The 22,818-nt window shown below is 48.0% G+C and overlaps 1 protein-coding gene across 4 annotated transcripts in view; it reads left to right on the plus strand.

Annotated features, from left to right (window-relative positions):
* SLC8A3 (solute carrier family 8 member A3) overlaps positions 1 to 22,818 on the plus strand; it is an 87,337-nt gene that overhangs the window by 54,984 nt on the left and 9,535 nt on the right. Inside the window, exons 2-3 of one of the 4 annotated variants that reach the window (NM_001293097.3) lie at positions 12,276 to 12,382; positions 20,884 to 20,901. In NM_001293097.3, the coding sequence (NP_001280026.1) occupies positions 12,276 to 12,382; positions 20,884 to 20,901 (125 nt within the window). Of the gene's footprint in view, positions 1 to 12,275; positions 12,383 to 13,336; positions 13,441 to 20,883; positions 20,902 to 22,818 lie in introns of all 4 variants that reach the window. The other 3 variants (XM_040700649.2, XM_040700650.2, XM_040700651.2) reach the window with 3 other exon arrangements.

A 22,818-nucleotide genomic window follows, 5' to 3' on the forward strand; every position in this document is an offset into this window, starting at 1 on the left:
TGCTGGCAGTGCAGGGCATGTGTGAACCCAGCTGGAAGAGAGCAGGGTCTGGAGCACGGTGCAGGCACTAATGGCATTGCTGCCTGGATGCATTCTCTCTGGGAAGGGATGCTGGCTGGTACCTTCTACCTGATGAGGAAAACATCAAGATCAGCTCAGAAAACATCAAATGCACCTTTTTCTTTGTCTCCAAGAGCTGTCCAGCTCCAGGAATTCCAGCTGTCTCTGTGGGTTGGTCTGATAGGTGAGTTTGAGAAAAGTGCTTCCCATCAAGCTGTATCCGTATGTGAAGGCTGAGATGGGACAAAGTTTTATGGTGGAAATTACAGCAGTAAAGTGGTTGCTGGTTGTCTAAATGTGGGCTGTGTTCAGTTAGGTTTGGCTGTGCCAGCATGAAGCACTTGTTCCCTTGCTCTGCTGAATGGGGCTGTCCTGCAGGGGGACTGAATGAGGGGAGGCAGGGAGGAGGCTGGCATCCCAGCTCTGGGAGTGGAAGCAGAGTCACCTGCAAAATACGGCAAGGGTGTCGAAGATCCCTTTGTTGAAGGGTGTCACAGAATCACAGAATGGCCTGAGTTGAAAAGGACCATAATGATCATCCAGTTTCAACCCCCCTGCTATGTGTCCTTCTGAAACACTCTTGCTCACTGCAAGGACAACTCATGACATTATTTTTGGATGAGGAGTGGTCTTTTTATGGTCTAAAGCTTTGGGTTCTGGAGACACAAGCTTGTGGCTACAAGCCCAACAGGAGTGGCCTCCTTCTAGGAACCTGTGTTAGCTCCTGGGAGCTAGCAAGTCACCCCATTTTTAGGGCTTTTTTCCAGTGTGTTTTTAACTAGGTAAGAAATGAAATGAAAAACAACCCCGAAGAATGAAATGGTGTAACTGGGTATCCTCTACTCTGTATTCATTGCTATAGAAGAGAAAAAGAAAACAGTGAGCCTGGCCAAATGCACATTGCCTTGGATAAAGATGCACTATATTGGCTCTGTGTAAATGTTTGGATGTTTAACTGTGATGTTGCTGTGGAAATTCGGCGTGATGTCCCTTATCTTGGTCGCAAGAAGCCTGTGACCAGAGCCAAAGCATCCAGGATCCGGCTCCAGTTCCTTTTGTTCGTATATAATAATTCTATCTGCAGCACGCAGAGAAGGCTCATTGCAGGCTGGCAGCTGAACAATGTTGTTTGCAGCTCATTAATTTCATACAGATTGCTGCCTTGCTGCTCTGTTGAATTGTAGAGCAACTCAAATGGCTGGGCTGAGCGCTGCCCTGCTGGGTTGAAAGCATGGTGTGCATGGGGAGGGAGGGGAAGGAGGGCCATACAACGCTCGTGTCCGCAGGTTTCCCTGTGGCAGCAGCAGCTTGTGCAGGGATGGAAGGGAGGAGACTTTCTCTTCCCAAGTTCCTGAGCACAGTCACCTGGTCTCTTCCCAGCCCGGGACTGTGTACCTTCATGTTTTTCCCAGTGTCATCTTTGAGGAAGAGCCATGCTTGTTAACACACAAGTTTTGTCAGCTCTACATCACACCTGATATTCATGCGTCTCTATGACCTGTAAACCCAGTCAGTGTCTGCTTTGCTCCTCACTGTTTTTGATCACTGCTTTGAGCACTGAAAGCTGGAGATGCCGTTAGGTGCTGGAGGTCTAGAAGGTGTGAGAGCTGAGATATGCCAGCTCCCATGTGAGGAACTGGAGGTCTATTCTGACCTTTATTGGAAGACAAAATTTCATTGTTAATGCAGTACGTGTAGGTCAGGGAGTCTTGGAAACATTCATGTCCTCCTGTGCTGGGAAGAGTAGTGCATGCTTTTGGAGGTACATGGGGATCTGCTTACAGCTGCACATCTGTTCTGTGCTGCAGCTGTTGCCAGCAAGGGGCATGTGGATGTGTCATGGGGGGAGACCAAAGGCTGTAATCCCCACCAACAGTGGCCACCTTCTCTGCTGCTACAGCTGGCCGTCTGTGGTGGTGAGATCAGCAAGCTCAGATCTTCATGGTCACCAGCCTCCCTTGCTCTGCTGAGTGGCTTGTCCTTAGTGTGCCCACTCAGTCAGGGAGCTTTGAGTAACTCCGTTCCCAGCTGGGGCTTCCTGTCTGCCTCCTCAGTTGGAGGAAGAGACAAAGCCATCTCAACTATGCCAGCAGCTGACCAAGACCATCAGCAGCTTTCAAGGGGATCACAGTGGCCATTTCCTTTTTCTTCCTTCCTTTTCCTATTTTCCCCATTGAAATTTATGCAAACGTGACAGCTGGAACCTAAGTCCCTTGGCATCATCTCCTTTTGGTCAGGGCATGCTGGGGCTGACCCACTGCTGCCAGCCCAGCCATCAGAAATAGCTGCTGCAGCATTTTCACACGGCTCTGCTCTCTGTTCTTCAGTTCCTGAGCTGGGTCATGTTACATGGTGGTGTTCCTTCATCAGAGCTTTATAGATCAGTTTTCCTGCCTCTCATTCCCACTCGAGCCCCTGGTACAGAGTCAGTATGAGCTTCTACTGCAGTATGGGAGTAGTAGAGCTTGAGTGGAGCTCACAGAGGACTGGCTTTGGCTCTCAGGCAGCACCAGCTAGCGGGTGTGCTGGGATGCCACATGGCATTACAAGTTTGTTTTGGGCCACCTCATAGCTGAAAGTTTTTGCATATCTGTTGATAGTTCAAAGAATTGAATTTTGAAAGCAGATTAAAGAAGTTCCTCAGAGCTCAGCTGGGCAGCAGCCAGCAGTGGGTGGCATGCAGCCCTTGGAGCTGTGCCCAGAGAGGAGGACATAGCTTGTTACCCTACGGATGTGCAGAGTGGATTTCCTGGGGATGTGGGTGGCTATCAGTGCCCACAGGATCTCTTCAAACCTGCCACAGCAGCATGGAGCAATGCAGGGCAGTGCCAGGAGACTCTTTCAGTTACCAAGTTTCAGTGACTTTTGCCCCTCAGGGAATTTCAAGCCTCCCCATGCCAGTGGTATGTTTGAATCTGGCACCTCTCATTCCAACTTCCTCTCCCCCTTCATCCCCACCTTCCCATCCTTGCCAGCATCTCCATGGCAACCCTGTTACTGAAGAATAGGGAAGATGTCTAAATATAGCTTCCAAATCTCCATGCCTTCAGCTGAAAGACTAAAACCAGGGGGGCTGCTCAAGCCCTGGACTGCTGATATATCAGACAGTAAAGGGCATCTTGCAGGTGGGAAAGCACTTCGGTGGGACAGGGTCCTTCCAGCTGAATTGTTCATGACAAACTTGAGGCACATTGAGGTGACCAGCCTGCCTTCTGCTGCCCAGTGCACCTCTGCTCCTGCACAACATCAGGTTTTGGAGCTGTTCTTAAGAGCAGACAGCAGCATTTTGGTACTTCATTTGGCCATTTACACCTGTGATGGCAAACCCCTCACAGTCTTTTGTTGCAATGCATCAGAAAAGCTGGAAGCAGAGAAATCCAAAATCCTCTGATAAGGAGGGAATTGTCTCCCTTCCTTCTTTTGCCCCCTTCTTATTTTTCTAAAATTCTGCACAGGGTTGTGGCTGAGGTTTTACTCCATGTAAAATTCCTTTCTAAGAGAAGAAGGCACAGCATCATCTCAGAAAAGCTGCTCAAGCAGCGCAAGTTAATGGGGGAAGAGACATTTGCTCCCAGGGCCCTGGCACTGCTCTGCAGCCACACCGGGCTGATGCCCACCAGAACAGGCTGGTTCCATGGACTGCCCATCTGCATTACACCTTGTGTAAGACAAGTGCTTATTGTACAGACTTCAGCACGTAGCTCCATAGGCTGCTGAGGCTGTCTGCTCTCTGCTGCCCTGAAGCACCAAGTCTCACGGGGTCAGCAGGAAGAAGCTGTCCTGCAGCTGGCCAGGTGAGGCCTGTGCCAGCAGCCTGGAAGGAGATGCACAAAGCAGCCCAGAGTGTGTTTTGTTCTGTGTGTGTGCTTTGTTGGGTTTCTTTTTTTATTTTTATTTTTTTAAGAGAATTTAAAAACTATATAGCTGAGCCTTCGAAATGCTAAATATAAAAATAGCTTTATTAAGCCAAATAAAGAGGAAAAAAAATCTGTGGAGTTGGGCTATTATGTTTGTATAACCAAATTTAACTCAGCTGATCAGCAGTGTGGATCAGCTGTGAGTAGGGGAGTTTAACAAACCATACTACCATGTTCTCCTCGTTTTTGCAGTAATTCTTAAAAACAAATTGTGGCATGCTTCCTTGAGGAACCCCTCTGTACTGGAGAATTTTATCATGCTTGTACAAAGTGAAATGTAGAACGCTTTGGAAATCTGCTTATCTGGCAGAGCTGGCGGCGCTAAGAAGGCTCCCAGGGTGTTTTGCTATGCCTGCCCAGCATGCCTTCTGCTCTTCCAGGGCTTCAGAACTGAGCTTGAGATGTTTGCCATTTAATAGCTGCAACGCTGATCCCTGTGGCTGACACGTGTAGATGTGGTGCATCTCTTGAGTTGTCCTAAATACCATACCAGATACTTAAGGATTTGTTTGCAAGGAATGACTGTGCTTAATGGGCTCACCTGCCTGTGACTTAGCAGCTCTGTTTTCTTATTGCTTGCATAGTTGTTTGCACCCATGCAAAGTAGCTGTGAAACAGTCACGTGGATTTGACTGCACTTTCTATCTCTTTGCATGGAGCAGGTCCAGAGGAGGGCCACAAAGATGATCAGAGGGCTGGAGCACCTCTCCTGTGAAGAAAGGCTGAGGGACTTGGGCTTGTTCAGCTTGAAGAAGAGGAGGTTCTGATGAGATATCATCATGGCCTTCTAGTACTTGAAGGGAACTTACAAGCAGGAAGGCAGCTGACTTTATGCAGCCTGATAGCGATAGGACAAGGGGGAATGGCTTTAAACTGAGAGAGGGGAGATTTAGCTTAGGCGTTAGGAAGAAATTCTTTACTCAAATGTGGTATGGTGCTGGCATAGCTACTCAGAGAAGCTGTGAATGCCCCCTTTCTGGAGGCACTCAAGGGCAGGTTGGATGAGGTCCTGGGCAGCCTGGGCTGGTGGGTAGTATCCTTGCTCATGGTAAGGAGTTGGAACTGGATGATCTTTAAGGTGCTCTCCAATGTAAGCCATTCTATGGTTGCATGGCAGTGGAAAGTGAGGGCTGTGCTGCTGTGGCGGGAGATGAATGCAGACTGAGAGGTGAAGCTGACTACAAAGTGCCCACCAGCTTTTCCATGCAGGATGCAGGAAAGATAACAGATATCTTGTACTTCTCTTTGACTTCATTTTACCAGGTATTGCTATACATCTTTCACTGGTAGCACTTTGGACTTTTCTAGTACAAGTAAAGATTTTTTTTTAAAAAAAGAGGCTTTAGTCTTGGCTATGTCCCTTTAATTATCATGTGTCAGCTACTAAAGTATTTTCAATAGTCCTAATTGAAACATGAGCCAATTTACTAATTAGCCTGGACTACATGGGGAATACACAAAGGGAAATCACTTTTTTGTGTCAATATTTCCTCTTTTATCCCTCTCCAAGACATGGTGCAATGTGAACAAACCCTACACCACAGCAGCCAGACAGATGGGGCTCCTGGACAGTGCCCAACACTGTCCCATTGGGACAGACAAGGAAAGGCACACAGAGTTTGGGCTAAGCAACCTGATCTCCATTTCAGGCTATGGCCACTTCTTGCGTAGCATCTTCCTCATTGGAAGTTTCATCCTCCCTGTGATCTGCCTTGGTGTGAGATGGTGTTCCTGGCCTTGGTCCTTGCAGTAGTGGCTATGTGCTGCTCATGTGGTGGGGGCCCTGCCTGGGGCAGGGGAGCAGCAAGCTGTAGGTTGCCTGCACAGGTCCCAGCCCTAAGCTATGGGGAAGCTGCTCAGCAGCTTCTGTGCTGCCTCCTTTCTCTATCCCTGTGAAGGGAAGGACAGCCAAGACACTGGTGCTGTAGCAAGGAGCAATCCCTGAAGTCTCTTTCTTTCTCTCTCCAGGAAGTTTGCACCTTGTGAGTCAGGGTGGGCATTAGGAGGGGCTTTCTAAGGCTAAAGAGATGAAATATGGTGAAAGAATGTACAGAATATTGCCTGTATTGTGAAGCTTTCAGAAACCAGCTGTGCAACCGCTGACCTGTCAGGAATGGCTTGGTGGGACTGGCTCTACCTGGAGGCAGTGATGATAGCAGTTGCTTTGAGTTCTATTTTCTGGGACTTTTTTCTCTAATGGCACAGAGGGACTCATATGAAGGAGTGCCCTAGAGAAAGACACAGCTCCTCTCAAGTGAGAACCAAGGCAGAATATGTTCATACTGATACATACCACTTCTACCACTGCTCAAAGCTCTCGTGCTTCCTTTCTTTGCCCTCCCTTAGCTTGCATCACTGTAACATCTTCCAAGTGAGGAGCTCAAATGTTCTGCAAATTGCGACTGTCCCCTATCAAATCTCTGTGAGAAATAAGGATCACAGCCACCGCATGGATATGGAAACTGAAGCACTGACATATCAAGTGACTTGGATAGCCTCAGGATTGCCTGGAGAAATAACAGGTCATATAATGATTAGCACTGCAGAGAACCCTGTTGCAACGATAACTAGTTATCATCGGTTATCCCACAGGCTAACTTGAAGACGAAAGAGAAAAAAAATGCCATTTTTAGAGGACTTTTGTCTATGATGCTTTACAGCAGACTGGTCTGGTAGTGAAACAGTCCTAGCTGTTCCCTGTGTGCTTGCTGCACGTGGTGGGATGGCTCCTGTACAGCTCCTTTTCCAAGGTCCTCATGAATGACACAGCCAGTTCCTGGAAATTGGCCCGCAGTGGCTCATCTCCAGCTTCTGCACTAGCACCAATTCTTCTGTAACTCTTACATCAGCAACTTGTACATCAACGATCTGCCTGAAACTCTATCCTGACAGTTCATCTATCCTGTGGACATCTGCTTAGATAATTGGTACCAAGGTCGGCTCTGACCTTAGAGGCACCTTCATTTCTGACCTGGCTGCTAGAGGAAACTGGGGCCACCCCTAGTGGCTGTAGCTGTGTGCTTCTAAACCTTTTCCCTCCTCCATAATCATCCTGGGAGCCAAAACACCTCCTTCCATGGGCATAGGCTGAAGAGCAAAGTGCATCCTGTCTGTCTTGGTCTTAACACTGGATAGTTGCCTAAATTACCGTGATTTCCAATTGACAGTAAGATCACTTGTTTCCTTTGTGACCTTGAATTGAACCTGCTTTGGGATTGAATGTTATTCCCTCTCAAAAACCTCCTGTCTTATGTATGTGACAGCATAATTCTTTGCTTCAAAATGGTTCAGCTTGTCCCAGCTGGATTACTCAATGTGCAGCTCTGTGACCGTGTGCGTCATATCAGGGTTTCTCTTGCTGTCTTCTTCACCTTGCCTGCCAGCACTGTGTCACGTTGCTCTGTTAAATATATGCCTCCCAATGAGCTAGGCAAAGACAGCTCCCCACTATACCTAGCCCTAGCCTTATTTAATCCTCTCTTGTTTGCCTCACATTCTGACATCTTACTTAGTCAGCATTTCTGCCACAGAACTTCTCAATGAGATCTTCTGGCAGAGAAAAATAGGTCCTACCCATAGTTTTGGGTTGAAAAGCCATCCTGGTGCCAGCAGGTGGTGAGCTCTGGGCAAGTCAGACAGTAGTGCTGAAACTTTGAAACTCACGCTGCAGGTACCTGCACCCACAGCAAATCAGGTGAGAGTCTGGTATATCACGGTGCATGTAGGATGTCATGGCTTGACCCAAGATGTGTGCTCCAATGATTCATATTAATGAGTTACTAAAGATCTCCTGGTACTTCTCACTGTCCTAGGGACATTTACCTTGCTGTCCTGGCTGCTTTCCATCCTGGCTAACAGCATCCCACCGGGGACTGTAAATTCTGCCCTTGCACAACCCTGCCTATTTCAATGGTATACTCTATGTGACATTTCCTGACTTACGCTGTTTTTAGAGCTGAGCCTTATTTCACATTCCAAAGTCATGCAGACACATCCTCTTAACCTCCTCTGCAATAATTCCTGCAAATGAGAGTCTCCACACAGAGAGATACTCAATATTTTCTAGCACATTAATCAAATAACCATCCAGTTGTTGCCTTATGTGTTAGAAGTGGACGTGTTGTCAAATAAAATGATTTTATAGATTATCCTCTATACTTCCCAGACGGGGAATTTAGCAACATCATGCGCGCAAAGTCCTTTAGGAGAAGATCGATGTCTATTCATTTCATCTTCTGTTGCTTACTCAGGGAAATCTCGTTCTTAATGTTGCTCCCCAGAAGGGGAGCTTTCCCATCTCCAACTTTTGAAAACGGTGATTACTTTTAAGTGCATGTTTAAAGGAGAGCCTGGACTGGCACCGTGGGGGCTCTTGGTGACCGGAGAGCATGGTTCAGCGCTCTTGGAGATGGTCCCTGCCAGGCCCTGTCTGACCCATGGGTACACATGCAGAAGGATGCTACCTATGCATGTCTAAACTAAAAGAATTGCTCAGTCTGCTGAAAACACCACTGAGGACTGAGTTAGAGTGCTTTCCACAAATTTAGCCATCTGAGGGCTTGGGTTGAGCTATGCTGTGGCTTGGTGTTGGTACTGGAGCTTTGGGGTTTGCAGAATGATTTTTTGCTGCTAGTTTCTGGAGGCATTTAATGAAGGCGGTTGAGTGCTAGGACAGGTTTTTGGATGTTGTTCTGTTGTTATCTGCTTTAGAGCTGTCTGAGGCGTGCCTGGGCCATGATGGAGCTGTCAGAAAGGGGAAGAATGGCAAGTATCCTCCTTTCCCATTGCAGAGCCATCAGAGTGAGGTGCAAAAGCTGCACAGCTGAGCAAAGTAAGGTGCAGATGTCATCACAGAGAGGAATGGAATGCCCTCAGTAGCCAGAGCTGCTGCAGAGCCTGGGACTCTGTAACTGCCCTCCATCAGTGGTGACATTCCCCACAAGGAAGCAAGCGTGGCCCAGCTCCTTGCAGGCCATACAGGAAACAACCTGGCTCAGGAACAGGCATTGCCTGTACCATCTACCCATATCTGGTATCAGGGTTCCAAGCCATAGAAGGGTCCATGTCACACAGCCCCACACCCCTGGGCTCCTGTGCTGGGTCATGGAGTTTTCACAGTGCCGTAGTCTTGCTGTGCAGGTCGGGTGTACTGCTACCCTGGGGCGCCTTCTCCTGTGGGCCTGAGGTTGGCTGAGGGCTGCAGTGTTTTTCCTGTGCTTGTGTTTGGCACCTTCACCTTCATTTTAGGGAAATGAGTGCAATGAATCTGGTGGAGGTAACCATGGCCAGATGGAGCCTGTGGACAGGGAGCATATAAGTGCTCCGTCACCAAGCTTGAGCACATGGTATGTCCCCAGCTCTTGGACAGACAAGCTGATGGCCCTTGAATTGGTTACCAAATTCAGACAGCGTTTTTTGAAAAGCCATGAGTGCAGAGATGATCCAGTTTGCCACTGAGCTGATGTAGGAGTTCAGAGGATTGGTGCTTATATAGCTGTCTTACTAGATGTCACAAGGAGTGTCTGCCTTTGAGTTAGACAGGGCAAAACTTGAGCATCTGTTTCTCTTCATACAGAAGAGAAAATCTGAATATTGTTCTTGTTTCCTTTGGCCTTCCGTAGTACAGCTAAGCTATTCTAGCAACGGTATTGGTTGTTTGTTTGTTTGTTTTTCCTTATTTCTTTTTCCTTCCTGAACTTTTCCTTGTGACAAGCTCACTTCCAGCCAAGTTTGAGTGATGCTATCATTGCTCAAACCTCAGTCATTTCCATGAGAACCAACCATCACCAGGCAGGGGATGCTGTTGCAGATTGGATTTTCTCTTCTGAATAGCCCTTACTTTGGATCATGGTTGAACTTCACTGCTTTGCAGGTGGAAAAGGGACTGGGAGAGGACTGGGCTTTGAAAGATACAGTGCTTATGTCCTGAGTTAATTATGCCTGTGGCATGCAAGGGAGGTAAAGTTGTTTGTGCAGTCAGACTGAACATGAGTTGGTGTTCTTTTGCTCCTGTGGGATGGAGAGCTAGGGCAAGGCGGGCTGGGAAGAGGGCAGCAGGTACTGACTGGGAACTGGCAGCAAGCAGGTGTCAGTATGTATGAACACAAAGGAATGATGGGAAAAAAAAAGAAGAGGGTGAGTTAGAGGTAGTGGCCCTTTACTTGATTTTATTTTTGAGTAATTATGTGTGGTCCTACCTTCCTCTGTCCCTGCAAAGCAAGGAAGCTCAAGGAGACAGCCATATGATAAGGAGAAGTCTTGTAGGGAGAGGTTGCCTGGCTGTCATAGGAAAGCATGCAGTGTCCTGACCCCAGGAGACTCCTTTTTGCAGAGTCAGCGTTTTACCATGCATCCTTTCTATGGTCCTCACTGTGTTTTCTTTCTCATTCATGGCTTTTAATAAAAAACAAACAAACAAAAAACATTTTAAAAGACCACTATAGGGAATTCTCATCACTGTGGGACTACTTAGCATACCATGTAGAGCTCTGTAGTTAACAAAATGGGCACACAATGCCCATTATTTCTTGAGTCCACAGCTTTGTGTGTGCGTTGTGCAGGCAGGTGGACTGTGGGAAGTCAGGCTTTCTACACACAGCACAACCATAGAGATGTCTGCCATGCCCACTTTCTCATTAAATGTGCATTTCTCCTCTGCTCAGCTATGTGCACGTACTACTGATGGAAATGGGAGAGTCACCCCATTTAAGAAAGAAGGGTAAAAGAAAGTTGCTGTATGAAACCAAACCCAAATTGTATATATGCTTAGTAAACATTACATAAAGCTTTAGAATGACTTTGATTCTGGAGACAAGTTTTGTTGCACTTACTGAGTAATATGGGGCTCCTGGAGAGGAAAGCAGTAAGCAATAGTAATTATGAAGGGGATTTTAAGAAGCAACCCACATTTGGGAAGTTGGGAAGAGCTGGCTGCTCTTGAAAATCCCACCTTCTGTTTTGTAGCATGAGAGCAAGAAAGAGATCAGAGCTGTGAATCAGATGTATATTTAATTCAGCAAATTGAAAAAGCTTTGCAAAGTACCAGAGGCCCAGACAACATCTGGTTCAAAAGCGATATTCCATCAACCTCTCCAAAGAAAATGCAATGAAATCATTGTGATGAAGTCTTAGCAAAGCACCAACATTTACACCAGAGACCTATCATTTAAAATCCTACATCCTTCAGGCTGGATTAGAGGAGATTGAAAGGGTCTAGAAAAGGGAAAGGAGGCTTGCTGGCATTAGTGCAGCATATTGGTAGAGAAAGCACTGGCAAAAATAAAGCTGATTTAGCTTAGAAGAATTAGAGGTGAAATTCTTTTTTTGCATATTCATGCACTGATGGATATAGCAGGGGTTGTTCAAACTCTTCCCTCTATCCCATATGCCATCGTCTCAAAGACATCTCAAAACAAGAGCCAAGCACAGGGAGTGAAAGTTCCCCTGTCAGAGCACAGGAGCTGTTGTGATGTAGATGAGTCAAACTGGAGAGAGACTGGATAACTTTGTGGTTGTTAGTGTTAGCAGTAGGAATGCAAGCTGCAGCAATGGGAGGCAGGCAACCTGCCCATTTCCTTCTGTGAAATGGTGATTTTTAGGGGGATGCTGGCAGAGTGGGTTGCAGCACCCCCAGGATTCAGGAGTGGATCGCTTAGTCTCTGAAGCACTGTGGGGCCAAAGACACCACTTGTGTTTAATGACTCTGCTTAAGAGAGCAAGGCTCATAGGGCCGCAGTCCTTTTCATAATCAGGCACAGGGAATAGTACTTTCTGTCTTATCTGTGAGCACATGAGCAGAAGTAGCAGCTCAGCTTGGGGGAACTGAGGCATGCTGTCATTTGAAGCCTGGGGCTATTTCTCCAGGTTCTTCAGTTGCCAGTACTGCTGTTCTCATCTTTGCCATCCACAACCAAGACCAGTTGTGCACAAAAGGCAGCAGGAGCCAAGCTAGTGGTGTGCGTGTGCTTCGGTGTGTGTGTGCAGCAGCAGCAGTGTGGGTGAAGCGTGCTCCTCTCCTGCATGGTGCAGCCCGGCCCTGGCTCCTGAGTCAGAGCTGTTTGGGTCTCGCTTCATCCTGCACAGCATGCCCTGCCCTCGGGCCTGCTGGTTAAACAGAAATTGGTCAGTGTTGCTGGCAGCAGTGGGCTTTAGCCCTCTCCAGAGCCACATTGAGCTCGTTCAAGTGGGTGAGAAAACTTTGACTCTCTAATGTTCCTGTTCAGCTCCCAACCTTGTTCCACTTTGCTCCTCTGTCCCTCCTTCCCTTTATGATGCTTACTATTATTTTTCCATCCACAGCAAAACAATTCACATCAAAGTAATTGATGATGAGGAGTATGAAAAAAACAAGAGTTTCTTCATTGAGCTGATGAGCCCCCGCATGGTGGATATGAGTTTACAGAAAGGTGTAGTACTGGCCCTCCAGACTAACGTTAACATTCTTCTTTCTTCTTCTCTCTTCTCCTTCCTCCACTTTTCCTCCTCTTCCTCTGATTTCTCTTTGTTTCCAACTGCTCTGTCCTAAACACTGCTGTGCACGCACTGTGTCACATGGTACCCATGGAGTGGGGGAGATGGGGATAGTAGGGGAACCTGGGGCAGACATCGAGGGAGTGAAAGAAAGAAGGATGGTCCTCAGTGGGAATACTTTTCCATGAGTGTTTCCACTGATGAGAAGGGCCGAGGCAAATTCTGTAGTGCTGGGGGAAGATGCTCGGTAGAAGCATTGAGCGTATCCGGAGCTCATCACCCAGCCCTGCTCCAAGAGCTGTGTCCCTTAGTCATGGAACAGGCTGGGGGAGGAGGCAGGCAGCATTCGGGAGGAGAGACAATGAGATGTGCTGCTTTAAAACTGGGGATTAGAAACACCAGCCTTCTGCACCTAGCAGTGCTGTAGCCCCACCCCACAGGGAACGTGGCTGTGAGTATGTGTCTCTCTTTTTTCTCAAGTTCTGAGCCCAGAGTCTCTTTGTTAATTGTGAGAGTAGCAGAAACAACCAATCTTCCAGCTAAAATGCAGTTGGTACCCCAGTGTGGCTCCTGTTGATTTCCAGGCCGCTGATACCCTTTCCATTACCATGTGACACCGAAAAATGTGCTGCAGAAGTCGCCTCCCGCTAACCATCAGCAAGGTCCGACCCCACCTCTCCTGCCTCACCTCCCCGCCAGCCCTGCCTCCCCCTAACACCCTCCTGCTCCCCAAGGAGCTGCAACCGATGCACCATGTCCAAGAGGCCGGCCAAGGCGCGCTGCCCTGCGGGAAGGGGCTGCACGCCAGGAGCCTGCTCTGCTGCCGCCGCTGCGTTGCCTGCAGCCCACCGACCCACTGTACACGGTTGTCTCTCTTGTTGTCCCTACAGGAAGACCGTAAGGGTTAAGATAGTAGATGAGGAGGAGTACGAAAGGCAGGAGAATTTCTTCATTGCCCTTGGTGAGCCGAAATGGATGGAACGAGGAATATCAGGTGTGAGATCCTTTATGAAAAACAACCCAAAACAAATAGAATCAAGTCTCCAAACCCCAAATCCAGAAAATATAACCCTCTCTCTCCTCCTTCCCCTCCGTCCTTTTCTCCTCCTCATGTGGATGGATGGACTTTGACTCTCTGCCCTTCCGTATCCTCGCTATCACCCTGTCCCGGTGTCACCTCTCCTTTCAGCGCCCAGCTTACTTCCGATCCTCCTTTTGTGCAATGCTCAAGCCTCAGAGGCTGTACTATTTTGACGGGATTTCTTTGTCTTGGTCTGTTTTTGTTCTGAGCACACCTCTGCTGTTCTCCCCTCTCCTGCTCCTTTGCCAGGACCTTGGGGAATGTGAGAGACAAGGGACGGGCATAGTGCATGGCTGCCTCTTCGGCTCGTCCTGTACACCCCCCTGTCCTTCCCTCTGTTGTTGCCTGCCAGTGGCATTGCCTTGGTGCTCTTGGGTCCCTATGAGACGTGGTGAAAAGCCCACAGAAGAGGGAAGGTATGAGGTATCCTGTTCTGTGTTTATTTTGCAAAATGGTTCTCCATGTCTTTCATCTGAAAAGCACCTTAATGTGTCTCAGACAACCCCAGCCTATTATGCACAGAGTGTGGAACTCTGTTAATGTCCAACTTGGGCATTGGTACAGTGAGACCTGGGATCTCCTAGCAGATCAGGATTGTAGTGGGTATAAACCCGGAGTTTCTGTCATGCCTTGCCTGCATGTATCTTTGTCCTTGTATATGTGTTTGACTTCTTTCTCATTGAACAAGTCTTGCCATTGGTGTCACCAGCTTTGGGGTGGCCTGGGAGAGCCGATCTTTAAACAGAGAAGCACTGTACAAAAAGGAATCCTAATTCACCTTTTGGAGTCTGAAATGAAATGAAACCAGATGTGTATGCCTGTGGGCTTATTTCTGATTCCTTGTATTGCTGCTGGTGATAGAAACATCTGGCAATTTCCTGTGAATCACACAGCTTTCCCCTGTTGAAACATCTCCTGTTTCTTACCTCATAAATACAGGAACTATCCCTTAGTCTGAGCTCTCCAGCATGGTTCTCCAGGACGTTTAGAACAGACACAGCTTGCATTAGTATGACAATGGCATATAGTGCCTGTGGATTTGTAAAATGTAAACCCTAAAACCATTAGAAGTTTAGTGCCATTAGACCATCCCATGCCTCCCTTGGGTGGCGATGGACTTCAGGTTTCTCTGCATGCTGAGCTCAGCCCCTCAGGTTTCACCAAAATCCAGCTTTAGTGAGCATTCACTCTTAATCTGAAGCAGTGATAAGCCTGCCATGTCTCATAGGGGTATGTTCACTGCCTTCCAGCATAAAGATTTGGGCATGGCATCTACCTAGAAGTTGCCTGGCTTCAGCTTGTAGCCACTAGTTATTTTCCTGCTTTCCTCCATCAGATTTAAGATCTACGTAGCGTGCTACATCTTCTGGGTAGGTGCTCACTATATCTATATTACACTTAAATTTCTTCTTGGAATCTTAAGGAGATTCAGTCTTTGAATCTAGGACTGCAAAATGTTTTCTTGAGCCCTAGAAGACCTCCAGGGCTCACACCTCCATGTCACCAGGTACAGGAGGAAAATCACTGCTTTTGGCTCCCTCCTGCACATGTAGGAGCATCTCAATGAAGTTCCTGCTCAGTTGTTTGCCCTCTGTGAGCCCTGGATCCTTTTCGAAAGCAGTGAGCTACAGAATCTAGATAGGGTAGGGCTGGCTTTTGTTAAATCCTTTGTTTCTTTTTCCTGCCTTCGCTACCATTCTCATGGTTAGGAGGACAGTGATGCTAGTTTGCTGTACTGTACATGTCTCATTTACACTAGCATCAGTGGTAGTCAGTGGGATTGCCGGATCTGTCACAGGCAGAGAGAATGGTCGGGCTACTTGTTCTTCACCACACAGCCTGCACGAGGCAGCCACTGCCACCTGAGGTGAGGGTGCAGCCTCAGCTGGACTCTGCCTACTAGAAGGAAGTGCTGGACCACGAAGAGGAGGAGACATGGAGCCCTGGTTGGCCTCACAGAGAAAAGTCAGAGCAAGAGCTGTGTGTTAGTAAAATCTAGGAGGAGCCAGATTAAAACACATCTGTAAGTGTTCCTGGCACAAGGTGGCACAGTTGCTACACTGATTCTAGGGCATCTGGAAGGATCCTGAGCTCTGTAGAGCTGCACAGCACAGCCTCTCCAGTGAGCTTACCTGGAGCCTGGGATGATAGAATGAGGAGCTCAGCAGCATTGGGAGGGACAGCCAGCCACTGCCATCACCAGCGGCATCATGGATGGCTCCCAGCTGAGAAGGCAGCTCAGGGCATGGGCTCTCAGCACTCGTGAAGGCATGTGCCCATATTGCTGTACTGCATCACATTGCTTCTACCTTGAAGGATGCCCAAAGCAAGGCCACAGCAGCCACTTCTGTGCAAAGAAGCCTGTACAAAGCTGGAAGGATGCAACTACGAACTGGGAAAAAAGTCTTCACACACTGCCATGTAGCTGGGACTTGTTTTCAATGCGGTGACGGATGGGCCCCATGCGACTCACAAGGCAAGAGCAAAGTGCGGCTCCCGGCTCTCCTGGGAGGTTCAGGCTGGGTTGCTTTTGACGAAGAGTCTCCCTGGGTTTCGGCTACTCACACTTCTTTCTAGCGCTGCAAAAGATGTGGCTTTCTTGACTGCGTGGCCTCGTTTTGTTATTACTCCTCACTTGGTTCTGTCACATTGTGCCTGCGCCTAGAGTGCTGTAGGAGCATTTCATGTTTTCAGACTGCCCTTCATGGTGTCTTCAAAACATCTCTTTTGGCCCCCTTGGGAGCAAGATTGTGTTGCATGGCTCGGCTGGCTGCCAGCCATGCTGGGAAGCAGCCTGCTGCCCAGCTGTGCAGAGGCAGCTTCTCCATCCCTCTAGTGCCTGCAGTAGGGCTGTGTCGTGTGAGTACCACACCTGCTCCGAGCCTGCAGACATGCTGCTGTTAAACTGTGCCATAAGAGTTGCTGACTGCATACTCCATTCTGTGCTCTTCTTTTATATAAGTGTTATGTGTGCAGTACCAAACCCTCTCTGGCAGCTCACTTCTTCTTTTTCATCAGCTGCCTTCTGCAGCTACAGTCTCTCAAAGACTTTCTGGTCATCCAAACAAATTACACTGAGCAAGTTGGTGTTAACAGCTTTTTTGTTAATGTATTCAAGTAATTCAGAGATCAGATAGATCTGCAATGGGTATTTTGCCAGCCCATTCCATGATGAAGACTGACACTGACTCCATAATGGCATGTCAGATGCAAGGAGGGCTTGTGAAGATGGTACATACTGTAAGCTGGTTTTATTGACATGAATAAATACAAAGACATTGAAGAGAGAATCCCATTCTCTGCTTGGTGAAGAGGCTAAAGGCAAAGAGTGAGCATAGTTTTTCTTTGTCCTCCTGTCCATCTCCCACATTTCCAGATTCTTTCTTTTTTGTCTTCCCATTTCCAAGAACTTAATCTCTGGATCTGACTTGTTTCACCTTTCCTCTGCGTTTGCAGTCACATAAACCAAATCCCTCTGCACCGAGCACAGCAGGGCTCTGAAGCCTCCCTGTGCCCTCAGCCACCTTTCTGGCCATCTCAGCACCTTTTGAAAGTGTTCCTTCTGTGAAATGAGTTCTTTGCTTTATGACAAGATGCAATATTTTGGTTTGCTGTTACTCCCATGGCAGCTCTGGTATTGTGTCACTGCTCAGCTCAGAGCTAGGTTTCTACTACTGCCAGCCCTGCAGGATGTCAGAGAAATCCAGCCTGTTTTCACTTTCTTCACACGTCAGCTTTCACAGTTTGTCCATAGCCCTGGACTGTGGGAGCCAAACTTGCTTTGCTTTTCCTGGAAGTAATCAGTCTTCCGCCTAAATTGTGGTTAACCTTAGGGTTGATAAAGCCCAAATGGCTACTTGGGAAGATTTCACTTGATAACGGATAATGGTGAAAATAACTTCTGGAAAATTGTTTCATGAGAGTGATTGGGAATCTGCTCATGAGAATCCAACTAGAGGCACAGTGGCAGAAGATTTGACCCCAGGGATGGAGTGCTGATTCTACAGCATTATACTTTGTAAAGGGGACCGACACCCTTCATGCAAGATTTTGCTTCAGAAACCATGGTGTGACTATGAGATGTGCCTTCATTGGAAGTGGGAGCACAGGTGGCTGGTGAGCACTGTTAAATAAGTAGCTGGCTTGGGAAGATTTTGTCTGAACTCCCCTTCAGCCTTTCCAGCACAGTGTGAAGTGGTGTGGATGGATGTCCTAAGACATCTCTGTCACTTCCCTGTACAGGAAAGCTTCGTTGCTCAGGGGGCAGATGTGGCTGGAAGTCAGAGTGAGCATTAAACTGCAAAGAAAGATGGGTTCCTAGCTTGGGTAGATCCAAACAAGTTATCTGTTTCAAAATGTTGATGATGGCACAACTGGGTATAAAGGTCTGTGCCTGGACAGATGAGCCACATCGATATGGGAGGATTTGTGTAGCAGCTTTCTGTGGTGTGGGCAGGTTCTGAAAAACTCTTTCTTCCATTAGCTGCTAATGGGAATATCAAATAAATGTTAGATTGCTGCTGCCTTTTCCCCCAAAGGTTTAATAATTTGTTGCAGTTCTGTGATTAAGCTGAATGCTGCTGATTCTCTTGATGGACAGAATGGATCAGGGTCTGTTTCTTGGAGCCTTTGCCATTAACTTCAATAATAACAGGATTAAGGCTAAAGCTTCAAAATCTCTGCCTTGTTTATCTAATGAAAAATACATGTTCATAGCTCTTCACAGTCCTTTAGGAAAGCAGTTCACTCACTTCAGTGCAAGCTAGAGCCAGAGCCCATGGGCAGTGCAGTGAGCACTGCTTTGGGCTAGTGGGCAGGTAGCTTGTGGCGTGGTGTTTCCTTTGTGTGTCCCTAGGATCCAGGCCATGCTCTTTATCTTTATCAGTGATGTCAGCAGTGGAACTGAGTGCATCCTCAGCAAGTTTGCAGAGCTGTTTACAGTAAGGGTGGTGAGACACAGGCACAGATTGCCCAGAGAGGTGGTGGATGCCCCATCCCTGGAGACGCTCAAGGTCAGGCTGGATGGGGCTTTGAGCACCCTGACCTAGCTGTGGGTGTCCCTGTTCACTGCAGGGGTGTTGGGCTAGATGACCTGTAAGGGTCCCTTCCAACTCAAATGATTCTATGATGGTTTGTACTCACCTTTCCTCTTGGTGCCTCTGCTGTACATAGGGTCCCCTCCAAATCCTCAGCCTACCTCATTTCCATTTGCTCTGTAAGCAACCACCTATGCGGATCCTTTTAGCTACGTAGCAGCTTTCTGGAATCTTTAGGTACATTGATTAGAGAAGATTTATGTAAATGAGCAATAAGACCAAAATAAAGCATGCAGTGCAGTGAACCCTTCCTGTGACAGAGAAAGAGCAGAAAAAGGTATTTTATTGTTCAGAAGACACCTGAACTTGTGTGGTTTTATCTGTGCACCACTCCCCCATGCTTGTTTCTTTCAGTATGTGCCACTATGCTCTTTCCCTATGGAAATCAAGGCGTTGAGTCTCCTGAGAGCCCAGGGGAAGGCAGTATTAGTGTCCATGGCCTTGTCTGCAGGCACAGGTATTTGTCCGCACGCCTGCTGTGCAAGGTTTAGGCAAAGGATTCTCAAGACTTTGGATTTGGCTGCTGAGCTAATTTTAGCAGCTGCCTGTAAGGAGGTGCTTGCCAGGCCTCTGAGGCTACCTGACAGGCTGACAGCAGTGCTGAGGTGGTCTGGCTTGGGCTTGGGGAGGGACAGAAGAGCAGGGGAGGAGAAGAGGTGCAGGAACAGCACAGGGGTTGCGGGAGGCTGGTATAGGTGCGGCATCCCCAGACGGACTGTCAGCAAGCTGTACAGGTCAGGACTGAGGGCACATTAGCAGTTGCATGTGCGGGAAGGAAGCTTTAGCCCGTGAAATCATTTTCTTGCTTGCATGCACAACATTCACTCAGAAATATACAGATAAAATAATCCCTTGGCTTTCTGCTTGCTGTATTCTTAATGTTTCATTCATAGCTTTATAGGCTTCTTCAAATATTCATGTATCATATCATAAGTGAAAGGGAGAAAAATACTTCTTTTGCAGGCTCAAAAGCAAATGGGAAAAAAATAAACTCAAATCCCAGAGCGCCAGGATCACATTTTTAAAAAACATGAGGAACCAATGATTTATTATTATTTTTTTTAATCAGCACGGTAGCTCGGGGGCCCAGTAATACTTCATTACATTAAATTTGAACACTGAGCGCCCCTTTGTATTAATACTTATAATTGCAAAAGGAAAATTAAATTTCCTCCCATTGTCTGGAGGATCGGTAGACCGTGGAAGAGGAGGGAGGCCATAGTATGGAGCCAGGACAGAGCTACAAGGTCTCAGGGGTGATGACCAGGGCCATTGATGGTGTCGGGCAGTGGGGCTGGTCTTGTACGGTCGATGCCTCTTTGCAGCCTTCGGGGCAGGGTTTCTGATGGCACGCAGGTGAGCCAGGACACAGCAACGCTCCCCTGGCTATGCAACCTTTGACAAATTGCTTAGGAAATCACTTTCAAACCCGCATAGATAAAATTAGGTACCTCTGTGCAAAGGTGCCTGCTTCTCTGAGGCCTGAGCTGGCAAGCCTGGGTAAATTAGCGCTTTTGGACTCCTGCCCACTTCTGAGTTTGCAAAATGTTCCCTTTAGCCTCTCTTTGCTGGTTTCACCATCTGTCAAATGGGGATGTTAATACTGACTCAGTCTTTGTACAGAGTTTTAAGCTTCTGAGACTCAAAGTGTGTGATAATAAGTGTTAGTAATTACAGTACCGTCATAGCATGCAACCAAGTCTCTGGAGACCAGCTTGCTGCTTGAAGGACAAGCAGAAGTCACAGCTAAGGCACAGTGCTCGCTTCTTTTGGAGAGGGTTTGGTATATTTTGCTGTGTGATCTCTCTTACAGGCTTCACTATGGTTACTTTGAAAGCTTGGCGTAGACTGTGGCTTTCTAGGGGTTCCCCCATTGTATCCAGACCTCCCCTGGCGAAGCTCTCGCTGAGCTGCAGCTTGGGTCATGCCAGGCCCCGATGGCAAGCGTGGCTGTCCCCTGCTCCTTTCCCTTCCCTTCCCCACCTGCATCCCATTCCTCTGCCTTTGCTTGGGGGGGTGATTTTTTGGAGCCCTGATGCGGTGCTCGCCAGCATCACCTCCATGTTGCTGCCATGTCCCTAGCCTCTGCCTGGCATGTAGCCCTGAGCAGCTCACACATCGCATTGGGCCATGGCCATTGCTCACTGAACGTTGTCTTCTTGCTAAACAGCTTCTCCTGCTTTCCCCAGTGCGACATTAACTTTCTCCCTGTTTTCTTCTTTCTCTCTGTCTGTCTCTTGTCGTTCTTCTCTCCCCACAGCTCTGCTGCTCACCCAAGGTAAGACTGCTTTTTCTCCTTTCCTCATCCTGCTCTGCTTGTTTTTGTCCTCTTTAGTCAGCCCTCTCTGTCTGCATTTGCTGTGCTCAGGAGCGAGGCACCACCCCAGCTCCAGGTGCTCCCATCCAGCAGGGGCTGGGTCAGAGCTGTGTGTTGAGACCATAACAGTGACTGATGCCTGAAAGCCTTCCTCCCCATTCCAGAAATTTCCCTGCAGTTTCAACAAATGGCCCAACCAGGGCCTGCAGCTTTGACCCCAACTCTGCCCCCCTCCTCAGACAGCTTGGGGGCTTTGCTCCTCCTCGTGCATCCCAGTTTTCCTGCAGTCACAGAACCCCTCAGCCAAGACAGGCACGTGGGGTGTCCCCACTGTCATGCTGGAGGCCACTCAGTGCCAGCAGTACTGCTGGGATATGGTGGTCTCTCGCTCCTCACCTCCCCATAGCAGCATTTACCTTTATTAGCACTGAATCCAACGTCATTGCCTGAAATCCCCATTATGCTGGTCTAGCTTGATCACACCACAGTGGTGATTTATGCCTCCTGTATTTTTCTCACTCCTTCAATCCCAGGTATGATTACAGTTCAATTTGCACTAAAGAAACATTTATCAAAAGCTCAAGGCCAGGTGAGCAGGGTGAAGGGAAAAGCTGGCAGGTTGGCATGCCAAGTTGAAAACCGACAGCCCCATATGTAGAAGCTGTGAGTCCTGCAGTGGCTGCAGTAATGGGGCGGGGGCTGTTTGCAGGTTTCAGAACCCTGAGGAAGAGCTCTGTGCTCCTTTGACCGTACTAAAGGCCATGGGTTTTAGTAGATTTTGCTGCAGGTAAATTCAAAGCGCTGATCGCATTTATTCATAACACCTGAGCTGTGCTGCAAACTGAGAGTATCTCTGCCATGAAAGCATCTGTCTCTGCAGTTTTTAGGAGGATGCCAAATGTGCTGTGCAGGGATGACCTGAGCCCACAGGAGATGGGGCTAATTAGGAAATTGCTAGTGGCAGGCAGAAATCCCCAGCTCCCCAAGTATCAGCTTAGGGTGTTTATGGAAAACTCCTCTGAGTAGTTTGGATGGCTTCCTTTGTTACTTTTTCAACTCCAGGACGACTAGGAATAAGTTGAGCACAGCCTCCTTCCCAGTAATCTCATTGCTTTAATTCAGTAGCGGCCTAATTTGATCAGAACCTTGGGAACCAAATAATCTGTGTTAAAATAATATAACTTTCTCCCTCTGTTGCAATCCAGCTTGATTGCTTTTGGCAGCTGTTAGCGGATACTGTGGTCACCAGCTCCGAGAAGCTGTTCTCCAGCTAACAGAGATAGCTGTACATGATGGGGACCTCTGTGGGGCGCAGCCTCCTGCTGTTCCCTGTGCTGGGATGCCCCATGCCCCTGGGGCACACAGTGAGTACTTGGCCAGGTTCTGGTCTGGCAGCACTCAGCTCTGCTCCTGGAGTATATTGCTGGAATGTCACTCAGCAGCCATCATGGCTAATAAGTAGGGAGAGAAGTGATGTTCTCATTTAGTCCATGTCATGTTAGATTTAGGTTACACAGAAGTGCAGGAATGGTTGTAAAAATGGCTTTGTTGTGCGTTTTGGGGGAATCTTCCAGTCCTTTCCCTCGCAGACCATCTCCCACATTCCCCTGCCCTTGCATGGCACAGCCCCCACTTGCCATCTTTTTGCAGAAGTCCCCAGAGCCTGGATGTAACACAGGTGGGGAGATGAGCCCAAGTGCAAACACATTTTGTGGCCAAGTGGCCCTTAGTTGGAGAACGTTGGAGAGCCTGATTGTGCCAACCCCTGTAGACATATCCCTGGGAAAGCAGGGCTGTGAGTTACACACGAGGCAGCAGTGCTGGGCTGGGCCTTTGGCTCAGGTTCTGCTGTGCTATTTGTATTCACCAAACTCCAAG

This window comes from Gallus gallus, chromosome 5 (assembly GCF_016699485.2).
Source record: "Gallus gallus isolate bGalGal1 chromosome 5, bGalGal1.mat.broiler.GRCg7b, whole genome shotgun sequence".
Lineage (NCBI taxonomy): Eukaryota > Metazoa > Chordata > Aves > Galliformes > Phasianidae > Gallus > Gallus gallus.